The 22,336-nt window shown below is 38.7% G+C and overlaps 1 protein-coding gene and 1 non-coding gene across 8 annotated transcripts in view; both read right to left on the minus strand.

Moving 5' to 3' along the window:
- Positions 1-1,583: 1,583 nt before the first annotated feature.
- LOC122081790 (L10-interacting MYB domain-containing protein-like) overlaps positions 1,584-22,336 on the minus strand; it is a 48,438-nt gene continuing 27,685 nt past the window's right edge. For 5 of the 7 annotated variants that reach the window (XM_042649073.1, XM_042649074.1, XM_042649075.1 and 2 more), the window contains 6 exons: positions 4,023-4,363; positions 3,725-3,942; positions 3,216-3,585; positions 2,906-3,120; positions 2,414-2,765; positions 1,584-2,331 (listed from right to left, as the gene is read on the minus strand). In XM_042649073.1, the coding sequence (XP_042505007.1) occupies positions 1,759-2,331; positions 2,414-2,765; positions 2,906-3,120; positions 3,216-3,585; positions 3,725-3,942; positions 4,023-4,363 (2,069 nt within the window). In that variant the 3' untranslated portion in view covers positions 1,584-1,758. The remainder of the gene's footprint in view (positions 2,332-2,413; positions 2,766-2,905; positions 3,121-3,215; positions 3,586-3,724; positions 3,943-4,022; positions 4,364-22,336) is intronic. The other 2 variants (XM_042649072.1, XM_042649071.1) reach the window with 2 other exon arrangements.
- On the minus strand, positions 13,099-13,205 carry LOC122082914. Its single transcript, XR_006141454.1, has one exon. It is a non-coding gene; the product is annotated as a small nucleolar RNA R71 (small nucleolar RNA).

Below are 22,336 nucleotides of genomic sequence, written 5' to 3' on the forward strand. Positions count from 1 at the left end.
TACCAATTGAAATAACCTAGAGGGGGGGTGAATAGGTTATACTAGTGGAATTAGACTCTTTTCGATAAATAGGTCACTCGTGTGACAACAAGTTAAAATAATGCGGAGAAAATAAAACAAGAACAACCACAACACAAGATTTATAGTGGTTCAACTCAATTCGAGTCTAGTCCACTCCCTACAAGAATTCTCTTGTAAGTATTCCACTAGTTCTCCCTTTCAGTACAGTAGGTAGGGAAGAAAACCTTTACAATCTTTTTTATGGATAAGAGTATCCTTACAAATCTCCTTTCCAAGCAGAGAGACGCCTTTACAATCTCTTTTAGAGGTAGAGAGAGACCTTTCTCCTTTTAGGATAAGAGAATCCTTACAATCCTAAGTACAGTCTAGAATTGTAAAAACAGAAATTAATAAGAAATAGTGGAATAAGAGGAATACCTCAAGTGTGGTGCAAAGGATGAGAATGAATAATAAATGATGAATGATGCACCTTTTGTAAAGTCCTCTCTTATGGCTTTGACTTGCATAGAAGAGAGTAGAGGACTTTGATTGAGACTTGAGCCTCTTGTTGGGATTTGTGTAATGGGATAACTCAAGTAGAAATAAACTTCTTGAATGCTTGCAATAATACTCTTAAAGCTCTTTCTTAATGAATATTTAATTAAGAATGATTTGGGTATTTATAGGTGAACTTAGTGAAGCATTTTAAGTAGGGAATCAGGCTCTAACGGACATATTCTGGGTCCACCGATCGACCCCCATCGGTAGCCGATCGACCGCCAAGAGCCGTTGTAGGCAAGATATAGCCGTTGGGGCACTTCCAGGCAGTCACCGATCGACCGGGACTTTCAGCCGGTCGACCGCCTATGGTCTCGGACAGGTCCGATCGACCGAGGCTTCCAGCCGGTCGATCGCCTATGGTTTCGGGCAGTTTGGATCGACCGAGGCTTCCAGCCGGTCGACTGCCAACATGACATGCTCTGTTTTGACAGAATGCTGTCATACTGACCAGTCATCAGTGTTATGACCATAATTTTTCGATCCGACTTCAGAATGATCTGAGATCAATTGCTTTGGAATCACAACTCAATTTCCTACAACTTCTATGAAGGATTCATCTCCTGATACTAATTTTAAGATTCCCTAAAATACCCTTGAGTCAGGTTACTGTGTGTTCCACACCACTTAGAGACTTTCCATACTAGGTCAAGGCATGCTCTATGGTCATTCTAGTATGATGCAATGCTCATGCATGAGGTGAGTGCATATAAGTATGTAGAAATTACAAATTATATTAAAATAACTAATCTATCCTAGTGGTCTTCTTCACTTGAACCTTCCATTCTTTGGCCCTTCATCTTTTTTCCTTCTTGTTTGCTATTTCATGTCTTTAAGCTTCATGTCTTGATTCGACCTTCTAAGTGTTTCTTCAAGCTACTCACACTTTATCAAACCAAGTTAAAGATGTATGTTTGTTTGTTAACACCAAAACATGGCAAGGAGTGTGGACATATTTCCCAACAGTTTAGGTTCTAACAAATAAGTTGTAACAAATGAAAAAAAGAAGTTACTGCAAATTCAGATTTCCTGTAATCAATAACAGGCTCAATGAATTATAATAGATCATTAATAAATGTTTCCAGGTTAAGCAGTGCATGTATTAAAAAAAAAAAAATCAGAGCCATTACACCATTGGGAAAAAGTATAGGTACCCATGGTTAAAAATATCAAACAACTAAAGCAATCCCAAGGCAACAACTATGGTCGAAGCTTCCTCATCAACCACTTCTTCCTGATTGTCACATCCAAAGCAAGAAACATCTTTGCTTTTTGTTCATTTTCCAAAAGATCGCAAGCATCAAGAAACAGATCTTCATCTATATCTGGTATAGCCTTAAGAGCATTAACCACATTTTGTATAGTATTGGGGGAATCGTTCTCTTTCTTATTTGCCAGTGAAGTAACAGCAATTGCCATTTCACGAAGAGCATCCACCATCCTCTGGTCACTGCATCTCTGCATTTTCCTAGAATGTCCTAAGGTTGATGGCAGAGCAAATGGGCGTTTGTTCTGTTGATTAGAGATATCGACAGCCTCATCAGATTGTGATGATGATTCCTGTGTGTCAATAAGTGGATCTCCATGGCCCACAGATGTTGGAGAAATTGGTTCTTCCCACACTTCAATCTCCATTCCTGGCATGTATTTGAGATCTACCTCATGTCCAGAACATCTGTGTCTTCCATCAGTAGTTGGATGTCCATATATCACGCACAAATCATTATAGTTCGGTACTGTTTTAGTTCTATATGATCGTGCTTCAGGGCGTGCCTGCATGCAAAATTGTTCAACACTCTGCATACAAGCTAATGATAATGCAATGTCATAAAAACTGTATGAATATAAAACGCACCTTTAGATAATTATCCCAAACATTATCATCAGCTGTCACCATTTGTCGTGTTTCATCCCAGCGAAAGCCACTGTGGTCCAAAAGAGTTTTCAGAGCATTGTATTGCATCCGCAATTTCCGGTACCGGTTTCTAAGAGCCTCCTTATCCAATTCCATTCCAAACTTTACATTGAACAATGCAAGCATTTGAACCCATGCTTCTTTCCTAAATGCATTGCCAACCTTATACCCTCTGTTAACTTGATCCATCATCAATTCAATGAAATAACGGTCCATTGGTGGTGTCCAATTAGTCTTCATATGATCATTAGTAGGAGGATCTTGGTCATCTATTCCTTCAAACTGAGAAGACCTATATCAATACAAGGAAACATGACAAAATTGGAACACATGTTTCCAAACTAGGGAATGCAAACACCAAACTAGCAGATAAATATTAACTGAAGAAAAACGAGAAGAAGACAGCCTGGTAACTTTTCAATTTGGCATCACCTTACCACACCTGGATCTCCATGGGAAGCAGACACAGCTAGAGATTGTAAACCTCCCAGTTCCCCAGCAACCTTCACTGCTGTACTGCTGTCGAGGTTCGCATCATGCACTAAGCGGTTGACTGTTCCATTAGCGGTTTCATTTCCATAGATGATGCAGAGGTCTTTATAGTTTAGGACAGTCTTCGTTCTGTATGATCGTGCTTCAGGATGAATCTACATGAATCATAAATGGAAAATGAAAATACACAGCAGGTAAGTCACAATACATAGTATGCAAGTCACATAAAATGCATAAATAAGAAACATACCTTCAGATAATCATCCCAAACTTTATCTTCGGCTGTCACCATTTGTCTTGTTTCGTCCCAGAGGAACTGATCATGGTCAAGAAGGGTTTTGATAGCATTGTATCGCAGCCTCAACTTTTTGTGGCGATTCCTCAATACCTCCTTGTCCAACTGGAAGCCAAATTTTGTATTGAACAATGCAACCATGTCTTCCCATGCTTTTTTGCGAAATATATTACCATTCTTGTAGCCTTTATGCACTTGCTCAATCATTATGTCAATAAAATAACGGTCCATTGTTGGTGTCCAATTAGTCCTTGAACGTTCACTACTAGTGGGGAATTGAGTATCCATTCCATCAACAAATTGGGATGACCTAGCAACAATGCAACTAAAATTGGGATGACCTAGCAACAATGCAACTATTACACCATGTAATGAAGACATAAATACAAAAGCCACTCGATTCAATTAAATTACAATGTTTATGGAAAGAGCAAGAGAACTTTGTAGCTTCAGTTTGCCTATACCTCACCACACATTGATCTTTATGGCCAGATGAGATAGGCACCAAATGCAGACTTTTGATTGCCACACCTGTCTTCATAACAGGGGTGTTGTAAATGGTCTTCACATCCTGCCCTGAAACCTCGTATCTTCCATCATTAGTTTCGCTTCCAAAGATTGCACACAAATCACTGTAGTTCGGGAATGATTTTCTCCTGTATGGTTGTACTTCAGGGTGTGCCTACATGTATCATTTCTTAGCCATGGGATCTAACAAGAAAAGTGTAACAACTATCAAAACTGAATGAACAAGAAAGGCACCTTGAGATACTCATTCCAGAAACGATCATCCGCAGTGACCATTTTCCGTGTCTCATCCCAGTGGAACCCATTCTGGTCGAGAAGAGTTTTCAGAGCATTATGTTGTAGCCTCAACTTTTTTGATCGATTTCGTAGAATCTCCTTATCCACTTGCAACCCAACAAATTTTCTATTGAATGAAGCAACCATATCATCCCATGCTTTTCTGTGAAACGTATTGCGAATCTTATAACCATTACGCACTTGTTCTAGCATGATGTCAATAAAATAGAGGTTCATTGCTGGTGTCCATATAGTTCTAAGGCGATCACTACTGGCTGGGGGTTGGTTATCTTTTCCTTCTACAAACAGAGAAGGACAACAAAAGCAACAGATAAAAGTACTCAGTAAACAAAAAAAGCCATGCTTCAGACATAAATGATATCGGTAATACCAGCCACCAGAGTCAACATATTCCTTATTCAGAATTTCACAGAAAGGACAAGTTTCTATAAGGGACAAAAAAGTAGGATGAGAAACAAGTCAAACTGGATCAAAGCATGTAGAACTAAATCAGTATCCCCTTCTAAATAAATAAAACAAACAAAAGATTTATAATAAAGAGATCAGACAACCCCAAAAAGAAAGGTCCTAAGCACAGTAACCAAGTTGCAAAACAGAACCACAAGCCCAGAGAGAGGTTTGTGTAGTGTGCATAGTACAAAAATAGTTTGCTGTAGTGTGCACAGAACAACCAACTTTGCTCTACCACCCACCTTATAATCTGCCTAGGAATGGCTGTAAAACACAAAAATAGTTTCACTTTTTCCAAATTACACCATATGAAAGTGTTCAATCACATTGGCTTGTTTTCTGAATCCGGCGGTTTGATTCCAGTTTATAGGCAGTTCTATACCCAGACTGAACAAAACAAGAAGGTGGTTCCGGTCTAATGGTTTGACCATCTGGTAAGGTTTTAACAACTATGGTCGGCTCAAATTTAATAGTACTTGCATGAGAAATGGTTTGTAGGATTTGGTTAATTTGATAGTCAACATGCCATTAAGCATAGACATGTTACAGGCCATTACCAAAAAAAAAAAAAAAAGACATGTTACAGGCCCCAATAATGTAAGTTAAGTTCACCCTAGGTAAACGAACCCCAATATCAAACAAATCACAACCAAAGCACAAATCCGATCACAGAATAAAGATAAGAACTCCAGAAAATTCTGCACAATAGGGCTGAATCGATTGTGGTCTTAGATCGTCCAAGGTAGAGCTCCAATGGCCCAGCAAACCAGTTCGAGTTGGGCTTTATATCAGATCAGCGAACCCCCGAAATATGGCTGACAGTGGACCACTACAGGCATTAGAACACAGCAGCAGATCAGGTCTCAGAAATTAGGGTTCTCTGGGCAGAAGAGAGAAACCCTGCGGATGTCAATTGGCTGCTCAGCAAGGGATGAGAAGCTGGTCAAAGGACACACTTAGGGAGCTTAGGAAACCCAAAATGGCTTGGGAAGATAGGTTACCAGTAGGAAGTTCTGGCTAAAGTTGATGGGCTCCAAAACCCTGACAAACTGCTGAAATTGATTTTGGTTCTGGCTGCCTTCAAGCTGAACTTCTGATGGAGATTCTGAACTTCAATAGGCTGCTTTTGACCTCTCAAACACTCTCTCACAATAAACAAACAAAGAGAAATTAAGAAGAAAGAAGAGGAGGATGAAGAAGGATAGTTGGGGGTGGGATAATGGCTACCTCAGCCTGGGCCTCTCACCCACAACTATCACAGTTGTTCATCCTATCTCAGAAGATTGGAGCTAGCATTGGCTGCAAAATTATTCATTCGTCAATTGTATCAAACTGGTACAGCAGCCTATCTTAAGTAGAGAGTGAAAGCTTGCAAAATAGAAACTAGTTTCAAAATAGGAAACTGAAAGAAAACGGAAATTAACATTGTTTAGCAGCTAAACTTTAACTTGCAGCCTAAAAAATCATAATAGGCAACTACTAGGGACATTCTAGAAGACAATTCAACTTATGCAAGCATCTTTGGCCAGTCAAACATAAGAGACAAAACCACAGCTGTAAGAAGAGATCATAGGCAGCAGAGAGGATTTTCTGAACAGCTGTACACTTGGCTGGCTCGATGGGCAACTTGAAGGGCTTCTAGAAGCTCAAACTTAAAAGTAAATATGTTCCAATAAGGGTCCAAAAAGGGAGGACCAGCTGGCTCGATCTCAGCCCAAGGGCTGGCTGGTCTGGGCCTTCTACTTCCTCCTGCGATAGTGTCGCCCAGTAAGGGGATCTACATTAGGTCCCGTCTTAAAATCATTTGTTTCCGATGAATGGATGGACATATAGTGCTCGCAGAGATCCGTATCAAGTCGATGAGTATCATCGGCATGGATCCAAGTGCTATCTTTGAGAGGACATCCTTTCCATCTGACAAGGAACGAGTTGTAACCCTTTTCCACCACAAACAGTAGTGAATTTGTTGTGAAGGACATCTTCAATAGCATCGTCTGTAGGGGTCACAATTTGGGGAAACCTCAATGCAACATTGAAGACATTGTTGATCTTCATAGTGGGAGGCAACTCCAACATGTAGGCAGTGGGACCAATACGCTTTAAGACCTTGTAAGTGTTAGAGCTATTAGTTATGTTTCCCTAAGGGTAGTTTAGTAATTTGTCACGTTATATGTTTTATTTTCCTTTCCCTCCTAGGGAGGTATATGTAATATCTTGTAAATATGTTAGTGAAGTAATATATTGGTGTTAGTGATACTTTACACACAACACACATTCTACCATACTTCTTCTTCTTCATCTTCTTCCTCTCCAACCCTTTTTCCTTCTTCTTTCTCTTTCTCTCTTTCTCCCTTGTTTAATCACAAGCCTTACATTCTAACTTAGTATCAGAGCACAAGATCTTGGTTTGAGAGTCGGATTACAAGTTCACTCCTTCTATTTCCTCTCTTTGGAGCCCTAGGTTTGAGAGTCGGACATCTTGTCTCCTCAGTCTTATTCTCTTTCCCTTCCCCCCGAAGTGTTTGGGTGTATCTATTATGTCCATGCTAATAAGTCTTCACGGACTAAACTGGACCCCAAGGCCCTTAAATGTATCTTTCTTAGCTACTCCTCCACTACCAAGGGATACAAGTGCTATCATCCTTCTTCCAGACGAAGGCTTCTCTCTAAAGATGTCACCTTCCTTGAGTCTGCACCTTTTTTTGGCCTCTTCTAAGCATCCTTTTTAGGGTGAGCATAATGGAGGCGAAAAAGGTGAAAAGGCTACTGATGAGATCTCTCTTCTTTCCCCATATTCTATCTCTCATTTTATACTTGACATTGGAAAACACAAAGAGGTGGATATTATTGATGTTGGTGATCATTCAAGAGGTGGTTCAAGTTTAGGTTTTGAAAAAGAGATCATTGTGTACATAAGGAGGAACAAGAAGACCAGCCAAGAGTCCTCTTTGAATCTAACTCCTGAGATCCACCCTCCTCAGTCAGGTAATATCCTCCTTTCCCCATCAGAGTTAGATCTTCCTAGTGCTATTAGGAAGGGAAAGAGAGCTAGTACTAATCCTATAGCTTAGTTTGTTTTCTATGACTCTCTCTTTGTCCTATAGGTGTTGCATTTACCATTGCTCTCTCATCTGTTTCTATTCCCAAGAATGTTTCTGAAGCTATTTCTAACCCTAAGTGAAAGCAAGCCATGACTGAGGAAATGATGGCCCTTGAAAAAAATTATACCTGGAAATTGATTGACCTTCCAAGGGGGAGACCTCCAGTTGGATGTAGGTGGATCAATACAATCAAGTACCGGTCAGATGGTACTATTGAGAGGTACAAAGCAAGGTTGATTACGAAAGCATACAGTCAAGTGTATGGGATTGACCGTTGTATCAATTGGATGTGAAGAATGCCTTTCTACATGGCGACTTAGAAGAGGAGGTGTATATGTAAATTGCTCCTGGCTTTAAGTTCCCTTCTGCTACAGGAAAGGTGTGTCTTCTCAAGAAGGCCCTATATGGCCTTAAACAGTCTCCAAAGGCCTTATTTGAAAGGTTCTGATAGGCTATCCTGAAGAATGGTTATTCCCAAAGTCAAGTTGACCACACTCTGTTTACCAAGCGTAGTAATGGCACCATTATAGCCTCGATTATCTAGGTGAATGACATTGTCGTAACTGGCGATCACAAGACTGAGATAGGCAATTTGAAGAACTACTTAGCCCAATAGTTTGAGATTAAGGATCTCGGACCCGTAAAATATTTCCTGGAGATTGAAGTGTCTAGATCTAAGAAGGGCATAAATAAATGCCAAAGGAAGTTTATTCTAGACTTATTAAAAGAAACAGGAATGTTAGGCTGCAAGCCTGCAAGTTTTCCTATTAAGCAGAATCATAAGCTGGGAGAAGATGCTGGCCCTTCTCTTGTTGATGCAGGGAAATATCAAAGGCTAGTTGGGAAGCTCATTTATTTTTCCTTGACTCGTCTAGACATTACTTATGCAGTGGCAGTGGTGAGTCAGTTTATGCATGCTCCCACGAGTGGGCACTTGGATGCGGTTTACCTCATTCTCCGGTACTTGAAGTCCTCTCCAGGAAAATGACTACTTTTTTCCAAGCATAACCCACATAAGGATAGAAGCCTTCACTGATGCAGATTGCGCTAGCTCAGTCTTTGATAGGAGATCTACATCAGGCTATTGCACATTTGTAAGTGGAAACCTAGTTACATAGCGGAGCAAGAAACAAGTTGTGGTGGCTTGGTCTAGTGTAGAGGCAGAATTTAGAGCCATGGCTCATGCAGTGTGTGAACTTCTCTGGTTGAGAAGGCTGGTCAAGAGTTGGGATCTGATACTGAGGCACCTATGAGGCTTTATTGTGACAACAAGGCTGCCATAAGTATAGCCCACAATTTTGTACAGCATGACAAGACAAAGCACATAGAGGTGGACAGACACTTCATTAAAGAGAAGATTGACACTGGTTACATATACACCTTTTGTGAAGACTGGAGATTAGCTGACTGATACCTTCATAAATAGTCTTCTTTATCATCAGTTCAGTTCTCTACTGTCCAAGCTGGGAATGCATGATATCTATTCTTTAGCTTGAGGGGGAGTGTTAGAGATATTAGTTATGTTTCCCTAAGGGTAGTTTAGTAATTTATCACGCTATATGTTTTATTTTCCTTTCCCTCCTTAGGGAGGCATGTGTAATATCTTATAAATATGTCAGTGAAGTAATATATTAAAGTTAGTGAGACTTTACTCACAACACACATTCTACCATACTACTTCATCTTCTTCCTCTCCAACCCTCTCTCCTTTTATTTTTATTTTTTTCTCTTTCTCTCTTTTCGGTTTGTTTAATCACAAACCTTACATTCTAACTATAAGAACTCATATTCTGAGGATGGAGCTTGTGCATTGTACCAGGAGGGAAACGCTTAGGTGGAATTCAAACTATAGTTATATCATTAGGTTGAAACTCCATATAGCGGTGATGCCGTTTAGCGATTGCTTGGTAGCCTTCATTGCTAACGGCAATGTGACGACAGACATCAGTGTGTACCTTTGTGATGCCTAAGGAACTCATCCGCTTCAACACTAACATAGGCATGAGGTGGTACTATATCAATCAAACATTGAGGTTGAAGACTAATGTGACAAATTCTAATAGGCACACTATTCTGAAAGAAGTTGACGAACTCCTGCTGAGAGCTCAGCGAGACTGAGACGATGTGGAAGCTTGGCTCCCAGTGGCCGAGGCCAGGGCTTGGCAGAACTTACACATCACATTCTGGGCCTACGACACTTATTGACACATCATAAGGCCCCCAACTAAGATGAACCGAGTCAGGTTATTGGAGATGATCCTGCTGGGTCCAAGCTGGAGAGCGAGCTCGCATTTATGGCCTCAACCGTAAGCTGCTTGCCACATGTTTGACGTGATGGTTAGGCCTTGAGAAGAGTAACCGCCTTCCGATCTTATCTATTCGTCCGATGTGATTTGGGCCGTTGATGCGATTTTTCGTGTACTATAAATAGTAGAGCCTCTAACCTTTGCTTCATTTTTTCCTCGCAAGGAGTTTGATCGTCCCTTCAGTTGCTTCGGCTCAGTGATCAGAGAATTGTGTTCTCGGCTCATGGCTCTATTACTCTATGATCTTATCACTTAGTTCTTCGATCAGTAAGTTTTGTTTGTTTTTGTTGCATTACATTCATGGCTCATACCCGCTCTTACCATATAGCTGGGGGAGCGGCCTCCTGCCAGGGTTGACTGCCCGTGCTGTTCCCTTGGACCAGCCTGTCCCTTAAGCAGTGGTTAAGCCTGACCCACTGATGAGTACAGTCATGTGTGAAATCTAGGGTAGTAAAATATGCATTTTACATATTTAGAATGGAGCTACCTTGGGTTTCTCTCTTTTTGCAGGTTTTATATTTTCAAGGCCTTAAAGAATATCGGGTGCTATATCTCCAATTTTACACGTAAAGAGGTCCTATTTCTTTTCATTGTTGTGAAGAGGACGAAATTTTGAGCAAGATGAACGTGTTCAATTAAAAGTACACATTCGTTTGGTCACCCGTACAAGTGATTATTCTTTTCAGGTCAGAAAAAGAATAATGGATCAGAACTAAACCGAGATGTAGAACCTGTTTGCAAATGTCCCAGAGGTCTAAGGAATATTCCAAATGCCAACAAAGATGATGGACCACATCCTTAAGTGATTGAAGATTCGTTTTTGGTAACTACTTAGCGTAGTTGGTGAGTTGTGGTATGTAAAATCCCTTGCTTATTAGTAGGTCTCAAGTTCGAACCTCTTAGCTGTCATTTTGTTGAGGTTTTTATTTTAGAAGATTTTCTCTCTCCTACTCATCACTCAAAGGAGGTCGACCAAAGGGTTTCTTACACAAGAGGAGAGAGAAATAAGGAAATAAAGAGAAAAATAGAAAATAGGAAAGAGAAAAAAAATAATTAAAAAAAAATCGTCCAAGATGTTGCCCACGTTTGAAGAAGAGAGAAAAAAAATAAAAAAAAGAAGGAAAAATGAAGCGAAATCGTTGGAGATTCCCTACTTCCTACAATTCTCTATCTTCTCTCTCCACCTCATCAACGAGATAAAAAAAAAATCTGTTTTTTTTAGAAGTTAAAATCGTTAGCTTCCCTCCCCCATTCTCTATATAATAGAATTAACACAATTGGAGGAGGCACTTCATTCTTCTTCTAGGGTTTTTTTTTTTAGTTGCTCTATCTCTAGTTTTCTCTTTCTCTAGCTCTAGGTTTATGCTTTAAACATTTTTGTAAGTTCTTTTTATTCAATTAATGCAAACACTTTTGTTTTTGATTCAGTCTTTTATTTTTATTGTTTAAGCAATTGAAGTTGTAATTTCCAAGTTCTAGTTTTAGGCTTAGTTCTAGGTGACAAGAACAAGCTATGAAGCATGTCTTTCAAGTTCAATTTTTTTTTCATCAGATTTGTTTTCTTTAGTACTAGAAATTTCAGATTTGGTTTATTCCAGATCTAGTTTTTAGTACTGGTAGAATCTCAAATCGATCAAGTTTTCAGTTCAAGAGTTGAAGTTCAAGTAAGTAGGTTCCTTCAGTAGTCTTCTCTCCCCCATCTCATTCCTTCTTTTGACTACCCTTTCTTTCTTAATTTAGGATTTTTATTTCAGTCGTTACATTATTGCTATCCCTTTCCCCCAAGGTTCATACCTAGTGTATGTGTTGGTTTTGCCCCTCCTAACCATGGAACCATCAATTTATTGTTTTTATTTTAATTATCTCCTTTTCCCTAAAGCCAAGTAGAGTAACCCTTGTAAGAGTGACTCTCTGGTCAAGTAGGGAAACTCATATTATGATGCATCCTTCGGGCTAAGTAGAGAAACCTACTTGTGAGTCTCTCTCTAGCTTTCTCCTATTTCTTTTACTTTATTTTTATTTCAGTATTTTTTTCCTTTTTTTTTTTTTTTTTTAAATTGTGTGGGTTGTTTATTTTCAGTTATTTATTTATTTAATTTTAATTGTGTGGCTTATGTCTTTAAATTCTTAGATGACGAATGGTTAGGACGTTATTTTGAATACATATGTTTAGGACAGTAATTAAAATTAGATCACAACCATTAATCGGTTCACTTTCGCATTATTAAAAGAGGCAAAAAATAAATAAATAAATAAAGTGGCTGCTCTCCTTGTGTTTGACCCTAGCTACACTGATCCGTACGCTTGCGATTACATTTAAAATCCCAAACAAGTTTTTAGCACCATTGCCAGGGAGACAGTTCCATGTTATTTTTTGCTTTCTTTTGGTAAATCGGAGTGCTTTGTTTGCTTTGTTTTTCTTTTTCCTTTTCTTTTATTGAATTCCTGAGAAGATAAACTTGCAATAATAGTTGTAATAGTTGAGCAATATGATAAAGACAAGTTTCGCCCTATAGCAGTACCTTAGGAATTGACCTGAGCAACCCTGGATCCCTACCGGTAAGCTCCCAAAAAGCAAAAAAATAAAGTAAAAAAAATCTTAAAAAAAAAAGTTTTGCTATCTATTCTTTTGTGCTTGTCTTACTCCAGTTGTGGGTAGTTTTCTGTTGCATGAGTGTTAGGTAGGCACATAATATTAAGAATCGGTTAGAGAGAAGAGATTCAACAAGTAGCGACCATATACATTTGCTCTCCTTAAAACCTTTCAATATGGGAGACCAACATCAAAACCCTTCACCTAAATCTCTAAAAGATAGGTTCTACCCTGCTAGAACAGCCTAACCTTCTTGCGTAGTTCTATCACAAGTCCAGGGCAATAATTTTGAACTCAAATCTCAATACATCACCATGTTGCCCCACTTCCATGGGTTGACCTATGAGGATGCATACCTATTTCTAAGGGAATTTGAAGAGGTATGTGTTCTAATTAAGATCCAACAGCTTTCTGATGATGCTGTTAAGCTTAGGTTTATCATTTTTGCATTAATAGACCAAGCTAAAAAGTGGTTGTATGGGTTACCCACAAATTCCATAACCTCATGGGAACAGTTCACAGATATCTTCCTTAAGAAGTTTTTCCTAACTCACAAGACGAATAAGCTTATAAGCGATATCCTTCAGTTTAGGCAAAAGCCTAGTGAGTCATTTTCCAAACTTATGGAGAGATTCAAGGATCTACTCCAAGAATGCCCTCACCATAGCCTAGACTTATGGCATTTATGTCAAAAATTTATGAGGGTATTGATTACCCAATTAAACAAATGATAGAGTCTATGTGCCCTGAGGGATTCACATCCTTTACAGATGAAGGAAAGGCATGGGAATTCTTACTTGACTTAGCTAACAAAACCCGTGAATGGGAATCAACCCAAGAAAGTGAAAGAACCATAGGAGGGAAAAGATATTTTTTGGATGGGATAGTAGCCAAGGAAGCCCATTTGGATAGCCTAATCAAGAGGATTGAGGCAATTGTTCCTAGAGAGCCATCATCAGTCAATTTGGTTAAGATTTGTACATGGTGCCAGTCCCCTGGACTTATCATAGAAGAATGCCCCAACACCTCTGAGGGCACTTCTAATGATAGTGTTAATGCCTTATACCAAAATAATCCATATAGTAACACCTACAATCCAGGATGGAGAAATCACCCAAATTTCTCCTGGAATTAAGGCAACCAAGCAGGGCCTTCCAATTTTCATAATCAAGGTCAACCTGGACCCCAAAGGCCTCCCTTTGCACAACAATATTTTTCCCAAAATACTTTTCCTAGGTCAAATGTAGGACCTCAGGCTAGTTTTCCCAGGGCCCCTCTCCTATCATCTTATCAGCAACCCCCTGGGTTTACCAACACAAGAGAGGCAAGTAGAATAAGTGACTTGGAAAAAAATAAGGCCCTCCTCATGACAAGCCATCAAAATCTTACGAGAGAACTCACCCAAGTTGTCTCAATTATGAGTGAGAGGGAAAAAGGAACTTTACCTAGTCAACCAGAGCCTAACCCTAGGCATCATCAGTCTGTTAGTTCACAAACACCAACTAATGCACCACTGAATATAGTACAAGGTCAGACCCAACAAGGGCTCTCTAACCAATGTAATGTTGTTTATGCCCTTAAGTGTGGTAGAGAGTACCAACAGAGCGTTCCTAAATTTTCCTCATCTATTACTCCTGTTAACTCTCCTTCAGTTGAGGACACAAGTGTGCCTCTTGTTCTAGGTTCGTCTGATGAACCTAAAGATTCTTTTGAAATTAAAAATGATATAGTTGAGGAAACCAAAAATGATTCTTCAGAAAAATGGCAAATCCCTAACAGTCCTTATGTTCCTCCTGTCCCATTTCCTAATCGCTTGGTAAACAAAAAGAAGATTGCTTCCATGGATAAAATTTTTGAAGTCTTCAAAAAGGTAGAAGTGAACATCCCTCTTTTGGATGCCATATCCCAGATCCTCGCCTATGCAAAGGTACTGAAAGATTTGTGTACTCACAAATGTATCACTTGTGTGCCCAAAAAGACGTTCTTGAAAGGTGACATTAGTTCCATAATTACTCAGCTATAGCAGCCAAGTATAAGGATCCAAGGAGCCCTACCATATCTTGTGTCATAGGCAACACCTACATTAAGCATGCCTTACTTGACCTTGGTGCAAGTGTGGATCTTTTACCTTACCATGTGTATAAGTAACTAGGATTGGGAGAATTGAAAGCCACTGGAACTACTCTTCAGTTGGAAAATAGGTCTATTAAGATTCCTAAAGGGATGGTTGACGATGTCTTACTAAAGGTGGGGAAATTTATTTTCCCTGTTGATTTCATTGTATTAGATACGAAACCCTTCTCAACCAAGGATGAGATCCTAATAATTTTAGGAAGACCATTCTTGGCTACCAGTAATGCATTAATCAACTGCCGGAATGGTTTCCTAAGGTTATCTTTTGGCAACCAAACTATTGAGTTTAACATGCTTAGGATAGGCAAGCAACCACATATGGAAGAAGAGATCAATATGCTTGAGGATTTTCTGGATTTGTGATGATTTAATTACCAACTTTGATATTGATTTTGATTCAGAATTCCAAGAGGGTATGGATGAGTTGAATGATGATCGTGAAAATTTCTTTTCTGAAGTCTTGAGTCTTCACACACCTGTGGAGCCCTTAAGACCCCTTTCCAATTCCATTCCCAAACCTTTGATAGTTGAGCCCCCTAAGCTAGATCTTAAGGAGTTGCCATCTAATTTGAGGTATGCTTTCCTAGGGCCTAACCAGACTCTTCCTATAATAATTTCTTCAAATTTGACTTATAGCCAGGGAGAGGAGTTACTTAAAGTGTTAAAAGATAATAAGGAAGCCTTAGGTTGGACCATGACTGATATCAAGGGTATAAGCCCTTCTATTGTGCAACATCATATACATCTTATGGAGGATTCCAAACCATCCATGGAACCCCAAAGAAGAGCTAACACAGCGATGATGGAAGCCACAAAGAAAGAGATCCTAAAGTGCTTGGATCATGGAATAATTTATCCTATTTCTGATAGCCAATGGGTAAGCCCAGTTCACTTAGTGCCTAAGAAGTCTGGTGTGACTGTAGTTCCTAATGCCAATAATGAACTAATTCCAACCCGTGTCCAATCAGGGTAGAGTGTGCATAGACTACAGGAAACTTAATGTGGCAACCTGGAAGGACCACTTCCCATTGCCATTCATTAACCAGATGTTAGAGAGGTTAGCTGGACATGAATACTATTGTTTTCTTGATGGATATTCCGACTATAACCAGATCCCAATTGCTTTAGAAGACCAACATAAGATCACTTTTACATGCCCATATGGAACATTTGCTTACAGGCGTATGCCCTTTGGGCTTTGCAATGCCCCTGCTACGTTCCAACGATACATGATGAGCATCTTTCTGACATGGTCGAAAAATTCTTAGAAGTATTTATGGATGACTTTTCAATTCATGGGAATTCTTATTCTGAATGTCTTCATCATCTTTCTCTAGTTTTGAAAAGGTGCATATATAAGAATTTGGTTTTGAATTAGGAGAAATGTCATTTTATGGTTAAATCTGGTAATGTTTTAGGCCATGTAATATCCAAAGAGGGAATTAAGGTAGATAGAGCCAAAGTGGATTTAATTGATAATTTACCACCTCCTCAACCTGTTAAGGACGTCCGGTCTTTTCTAGAGCATGCACGCTTCTACAGAACATTTATTAAGAACTTTAATCAGTTAGCCCGACCTCTCACTTCATTACTTGCCAAAGATCAAACTTTTGAGTTTTCTAAAGAGTGCCTAGAATCCTTCAAACAACTTAAGGAGTTGACCAATGCACCCATTGTTCAACCACCTGTTTGGACTGAACTCTTTAAATTGATGTATGATGCTTCGGATTTTACCATATGAGTGGTTTTGGATCAAAGGATTAATAAGTTGCCCACTGTCATTTAGTATGTTAGTAGGACCTTAAATGATGCACAACTCAATTATACAACCACTAAAAAAGAATTTTTAACTATTGTACTTGTATTAGAAAAGTTTCGATCTTACTTAGTTTGTTCACATTTGGTGATGTATACTGATCATTCTGCTCTTAGATACCTAGTTTAGAAGAAGGATGCCAAAGCCCATCTCATTAGGTGGGTTTAACTTTTGCAAGAGTTTGATTTAGAAATTAGGGATAAGAAAGGAGTTGAAAACCTAGTTGCAGACCATTTATCCCGGCTTTCCAATTCCTAGACTGTCGATTCTCCAGTCAACGAGAACTTTCCAGATGAACAGTTATTTGCAGTGTCCAGCGAACCATGGTTTGCTGACATTGTCAACTTCTTAGTTTCAGGTGTGACTCCGGATCACTGGTCCACCCAAGATAAGTATAGGTTTCATTCCTAGGTTAAGCACTTTTCTGGGATGATCCTTATTTGTTTAGGATATGTCCGAATAAGATTATCCGACGATGTGTTCCCGATTATGAGCAACATTCTATTCTTTTTTTTTGCCATGATTATGCATGTGATTGACACTTTGGACCTAAGAAGACTGCTGCAAAGGTTCTACAATGCGGATTTTATTGGCCCACTCTTTTTAGAGATGCTTTTGATTTTTGCAAGGCTTGTCCCGCCTACTAGTCTTTTAGCCGTATCAATAAGAGAAACATGAGCCCCTTAACCCTATTTTGGTAGTTGAGATCTTTGATATATGGGGCATCGATTTCATGGGACCATTCCCTAATTCCTTTGAGAATTTGTACATACTTTTGGCTGTTGATTACGTTTCTAAATGGATAGAGGCCATACCTAGTAAATCTAATAACCACAAAGTGGTGGTCCAGTTTCTCAAAGAGAACATTTTTTCCCGCTTTGGTGCACAACGTGCAATAATTTGTAATAGGGGTACTCATTTTTGCAATCGGCCTTTTGAGGCCTTAAAGAAAAAGTATGGGATCACCTATAAGTTATCTACCCCTTATCACCCCCAAACTAGTGGTCAAGTGGAGGTGTCTAATAGGCATATCAAACAAATATGGGAGAAAACTATTAATCCCAACCGTAAGGATTGGTCCCTTAGGCTCATTGATGTCTTGTGGGCCCATCGGACTGCATTCAAGACCGACCTTGGTCAGTCTCCCTACCATTTGGTGTATGGGAAAGCTTGTCATTATTAGTTAAGTTGGAGCATAAGGCCTTTTAGGCTATCAAGAAGCTCAACTTTGATTTGTTTGATGCGGGAATTCATCGTAGGGTCCAACTATCTGAGTTGGAGGAACTTAGGAATGATGCCTATGAAAGTTCTAGGATTTACAAGGAAAAGACCAAAGCTTTCCATTATAAGCACATTTTGCGTAAATCTTTTGCAATTGGTGATAAGGTCTTATTGTACAGCTCTCGATTGCATCTTTTCCCTGGTAAGCTTAGATCCCGATGGGATGGCCCATTTATTGTCCATAATGTATATCCCCATTGGGCTGTGGAGAATTTGAATCCAGGAACAGGGGTAATTTCGAAGGTTAATGGTCAGCGTTTGAAACCGTTCCTCGAGTTTCCTACTACTGGTAGTGAAGAGGTCATGGATCTCCATGAACCTCTTTACACTGATGACTAACTTTTAATCAGGTATGACCCCCTAGCATTGTCTTCGTTTTTAATGCGTTGAAGACATCGCATGACTTAAGTGTGGGGGAGGGAAACTAGTTTTTGCTTTTTCCACTTTGTTTTATTTGTTTTTCTTTTTGTTTTTTTGAGCTTGCTAAAGGATGAAGTCCTACTTTGGCTTTTGGCTAATGATCATACCATTCGGTTGCTTGATATATGAAAATAAAAGTTTTGATTAAGGAACCCATTTTGAACGTATCAAAACCCTGTTGAGAAGAAAGAAATAAGCCTATGTCTGAGATGGGACTTTTTTGAAAAATAAGAGACCCGTGTTTTATGGTGTTGGACCATATGTAAATCTGTGAGTTTCTTGTACTTTTGATTTGGAGTTGAGACCTTTTTAATTTAGCATGAGTTGACATATACACAATTTTAAATGAAATGTGAAATGTGGTATAAAGAAGAATAAGAGTTGATTCCCTTGGAACTAGACAGGTTATTGCGCCTCAGGAAGCGTGGTGTGTTGATCGAAATTCCTTGGGACGAAATTTTTGAAGGAACTCTAGCATCACTGTCTTTGTGGGCATATGCAGAAAGCGAAGCTACATAGTAACTTGGGTATTTGGTGTTTGCTCCATATTTGAGATTTTAAAATGTAACCGCAAGCGTACGGATCAGTGTAGTTATGGGTCGAACACAGGGAGAGCAGCCACTTTATTTTTTTGCTTCTTTTAATAATGCGAAAGTGAATCGATTAATGATTGTGATCTAATTCTAATTACCGTCCTAAACATGTGTATCTAAAATAACGTCCTAACCATTCGTCATCTAAGAATTTAAACACGCAAGCCACGCAATTAATATTAAATAAATAAATAATTGAAGATAAACAACCCACACAATTAAAAAAAAAAACAATAAAGGAAAAAATGCTAAAATAAAAATAAAGTAAAAGAAAAGGGATAAAGCTAGAGAGAGACTCACAAGTAGGTTTCTCTACTTAGCCCGAGAGATGCATCATAATATGAGCTTCCCTACTTGACCAGAGAGTCACTCTTACAAGGGTTACTCTACTTGGCTTTAGGGAAAGGGAGACAATTAAAATAAAAGTAATAAATTGATGGTTCTATAGCTAGGAGGGGCAAAGCCAACACATACACTAGCTATGAACCTTGGGGGAAAGGGAAAACAATAATATAACAACTGAAATTAAAATCCTAAATTAAGAAATAGTGTAGTCAGAATAGGGAATGAGAGGGGGGAGAGAAGACTATTGAAGAAACCTACCTACCTAAATCAATACTTGAACTTGAAAGCTTGGGTGATTTGAGATACTACCACCCTAAAAACCAGATCTGAAATGAACCAAATCTGAAATTTCTAGGCCTGAAGAAAGCAAATCTTAAAAAAAAAAAGATGCTCCAAGGATCGTGATCTTGTCACCTAGATCTAAGCCTAAAACTATAACTTTAAGAATTACAACTCAATTGCATAAATCATAAACATAAAAGACTGAATAAAAAACAAAAGTGCTTGCATTAATTGAATAAAAGGAACTTACAAAAGTGTTTAAAGCATAAATCTAGAACTAGAGCTAGAGAAAGAGATAGAGTAATTAAAAAAAAACCCTAGAAGAATAATGAAGTTTTTTCCTCCCCTTTGTAAATTCTATTATATAGAGAATGGGGGAGGGAGGCTAAAGATTTTAGCTTATAAAAAAAAAGATTATTTTTTTTATTTTGTTGATGAGGTGGAGGAGAGAGAAAATAGAGAACTGTAGGAAGTAGGGAATCTCTAACGATTTTGCTTTCTTTTTCCTTCTTTTTTTTTTTCTCTTTTTCAAACGTGGGCAACATCTTGGACCATTTTTTTTATATTTTTTTTCCCTTTCTTATTTTTTTCCCTTTTTTCTATTTTTCTCTTTATTTCCTTATTTCTCTCTCCTCTTGCATAAGAAACCCTTTGGCCGACCTCCTTTGAGTGATGAGTAGGAAAGAGAAAATCTTCTAAAATAAAAACCTCAACCAAATGGCAGTTAAGAGGTTCGAACTTGAGACCTCCTAATAAGCAAGGGAATTTGCACACCAAACCTCACCAACTACGCTAGGTAGTTGTTACCAAAAATGAATCTTCAATCACTTAAGGATGTGGTCCATCGATCCTTATTGGCATTTAGAATATTCCTTATACCCTTGGAACAACTGCAGATGGGCTGGTTCTACATGTCGATTCAGTTCTGATCCATTATTCTTTTTCTGACCCGAAAAGAATAATCACTTGTACGATTGACCAAATGAATGTGTACTTGCAATTGAACACGTCCATCTTGCTCAAAATTTCTTCCTCTTCACAACCATGAAAAGAAATAGGACCTCTTTACGTGTAAAATAAAAGATATAGCACCCGACAGTCCTTAAAACCTTAAAAATATAAACCTGCAAAAAGAGAGTAAAACCCAAGGTAGCTCTATTTTAAATATGTAAAATACATGTTTTACTATTCTAGATTTCACACATGAATGTGCTCATCAAAATTCTCCCACACTTAGACTTTGCTAGGCCTTGAGCAAAATAAAATGAAAAAGAATAAAAACAAAAAACCTAACTCACTTTCGTAGGAATCACGGTTGCACTTAGCATATGCAACAAGCCTTTAAACCCCTAGGTCACCCCTAGTGAACGAGTTCTGTCTCGTGAGTGTTTGCAGTGAATATACATTCAAAACTCAGAATAAATAAATCCCAACCTTGGCTAAAGGTAAGGCCCATACCGATCTGAAGTAAAGATAATTTTTCTTACAAGGGACCCCCACACTTGAACTTTTATTACCTTTTATCAATTCCAGGCACTAGCATATTTCTTAATTTGGAACTCACCTCGTCTCTTCCAAAACATCCTTATCTTAAGGTAAAACCACTAGTGAAAAAATTGGGAACTAATGACTAAGACGTTGGAGTGTTTTTGACCAAAACATATCACCAAGCATTAATGACATTTGCATATTTTTTTTTCCTTTTTTTGCTTAATAAATTATATTCTACTCCACTACTTTTGGCCTGAATGACATGGTGGAACAAACACCAGACACCCAAGTTACTATGTAGCTTCGCTTTTTACATATGCCCACAAAGACAATGATGCTAGAGTTCTTTCAGAAGTTTCCTCCCAGGAATTTCGATCAAGACACCACGCTTCTTGAGATGCAATGACCTGTCTAGTTTTAAGGGAATCAACTCTTATTCTTTATACCACATTTCACATTTCATTTAAAATCGTGCATTTGTCAACTTATGCCAAATTAAAAAGAATGTCTCAACTCCAAATCAAAAGTACAAGGAACCCACAGACTTACATATGGTCCAACACCATAAAACAAGGGTCTCTTATTTTTCAAAAGAAAGTCCCATCTCAAGACACTGGCTTGTTTCATTCTTCTCAACAGGGTTTTTATACGTTTAAAATGGGTACCTTAGTCAAAACTTTCATTTTCATACATCAAGCAACCGAATGGTATGATCATTAGCCAAAAGCCAAAGTAGGACTTCATCCTTTAGCAAGCTCAAAAAAACATAAAGAAAAACAAATAAAACAAAGTGGAAAAAGCAGAAACTGGTTTCCCTCCCCCACGCTTAAGTCATGCAATGTCCTCAATGCATGAAAAGAATTAAAAACGAAGACAATGCGAGGGGGTTATACCTGATTAAAAGTTAATCATCAGTGTAAAGAGGTTCATGGAGATCCATGACCTCTTCACTACCAGTATTAGGAAACTTGAGGAACGGTTTCAAACGTTGACCATTAACCTTCGAAATTACCCTTGTTCCTGGATTCAAAATCTTCACAACACCATGGAGATATACATTATGGATAATAAACGGGCCATCCCATCGGGATCTAAGCTTACCAAGGAAAAGATGCAATCGAGAGTTGTACAATAAAACCTTATCACCAATTGCAAAAGATTTGCGCAGAATGTGCTTATCATGGAGAGCTTTGGTCTTTTCCTTGTAAATCCTAGAACTTTCATAGGCATCATTCCTAAGTTTCTCCAACTCAGATAGTTGGAGCCTACGATGAATTCCCGCATCAAACAAATCAAAGTTGAGCTTCTTGATGGCCCAAAAGGCCTTATGCTCCAACTCAACTGGTAAGTGACAGGCTTTCTCATACATCAAACGGTAGGGAAACTGGCCAAGGTCATTCTTGAATGCAGCCCGATGGGCCCACAAGGCATCAATGAACC

This window comes from Macadamia integrifolia, chromosome 6, assembly GCF_013358625.1.
Source record: "Macadamia integrifolia cultivar HAES 741 chromosome 6, SCU_Mint_v3, whole genome shotgun sequence".
Taxonomy (NCBI): Eukaryota; Viridiplantae; Streptophyta; class Magnoliopsida; order Proteales; family Proteaceae; genus Macadamia; species Macadamia integrifolia.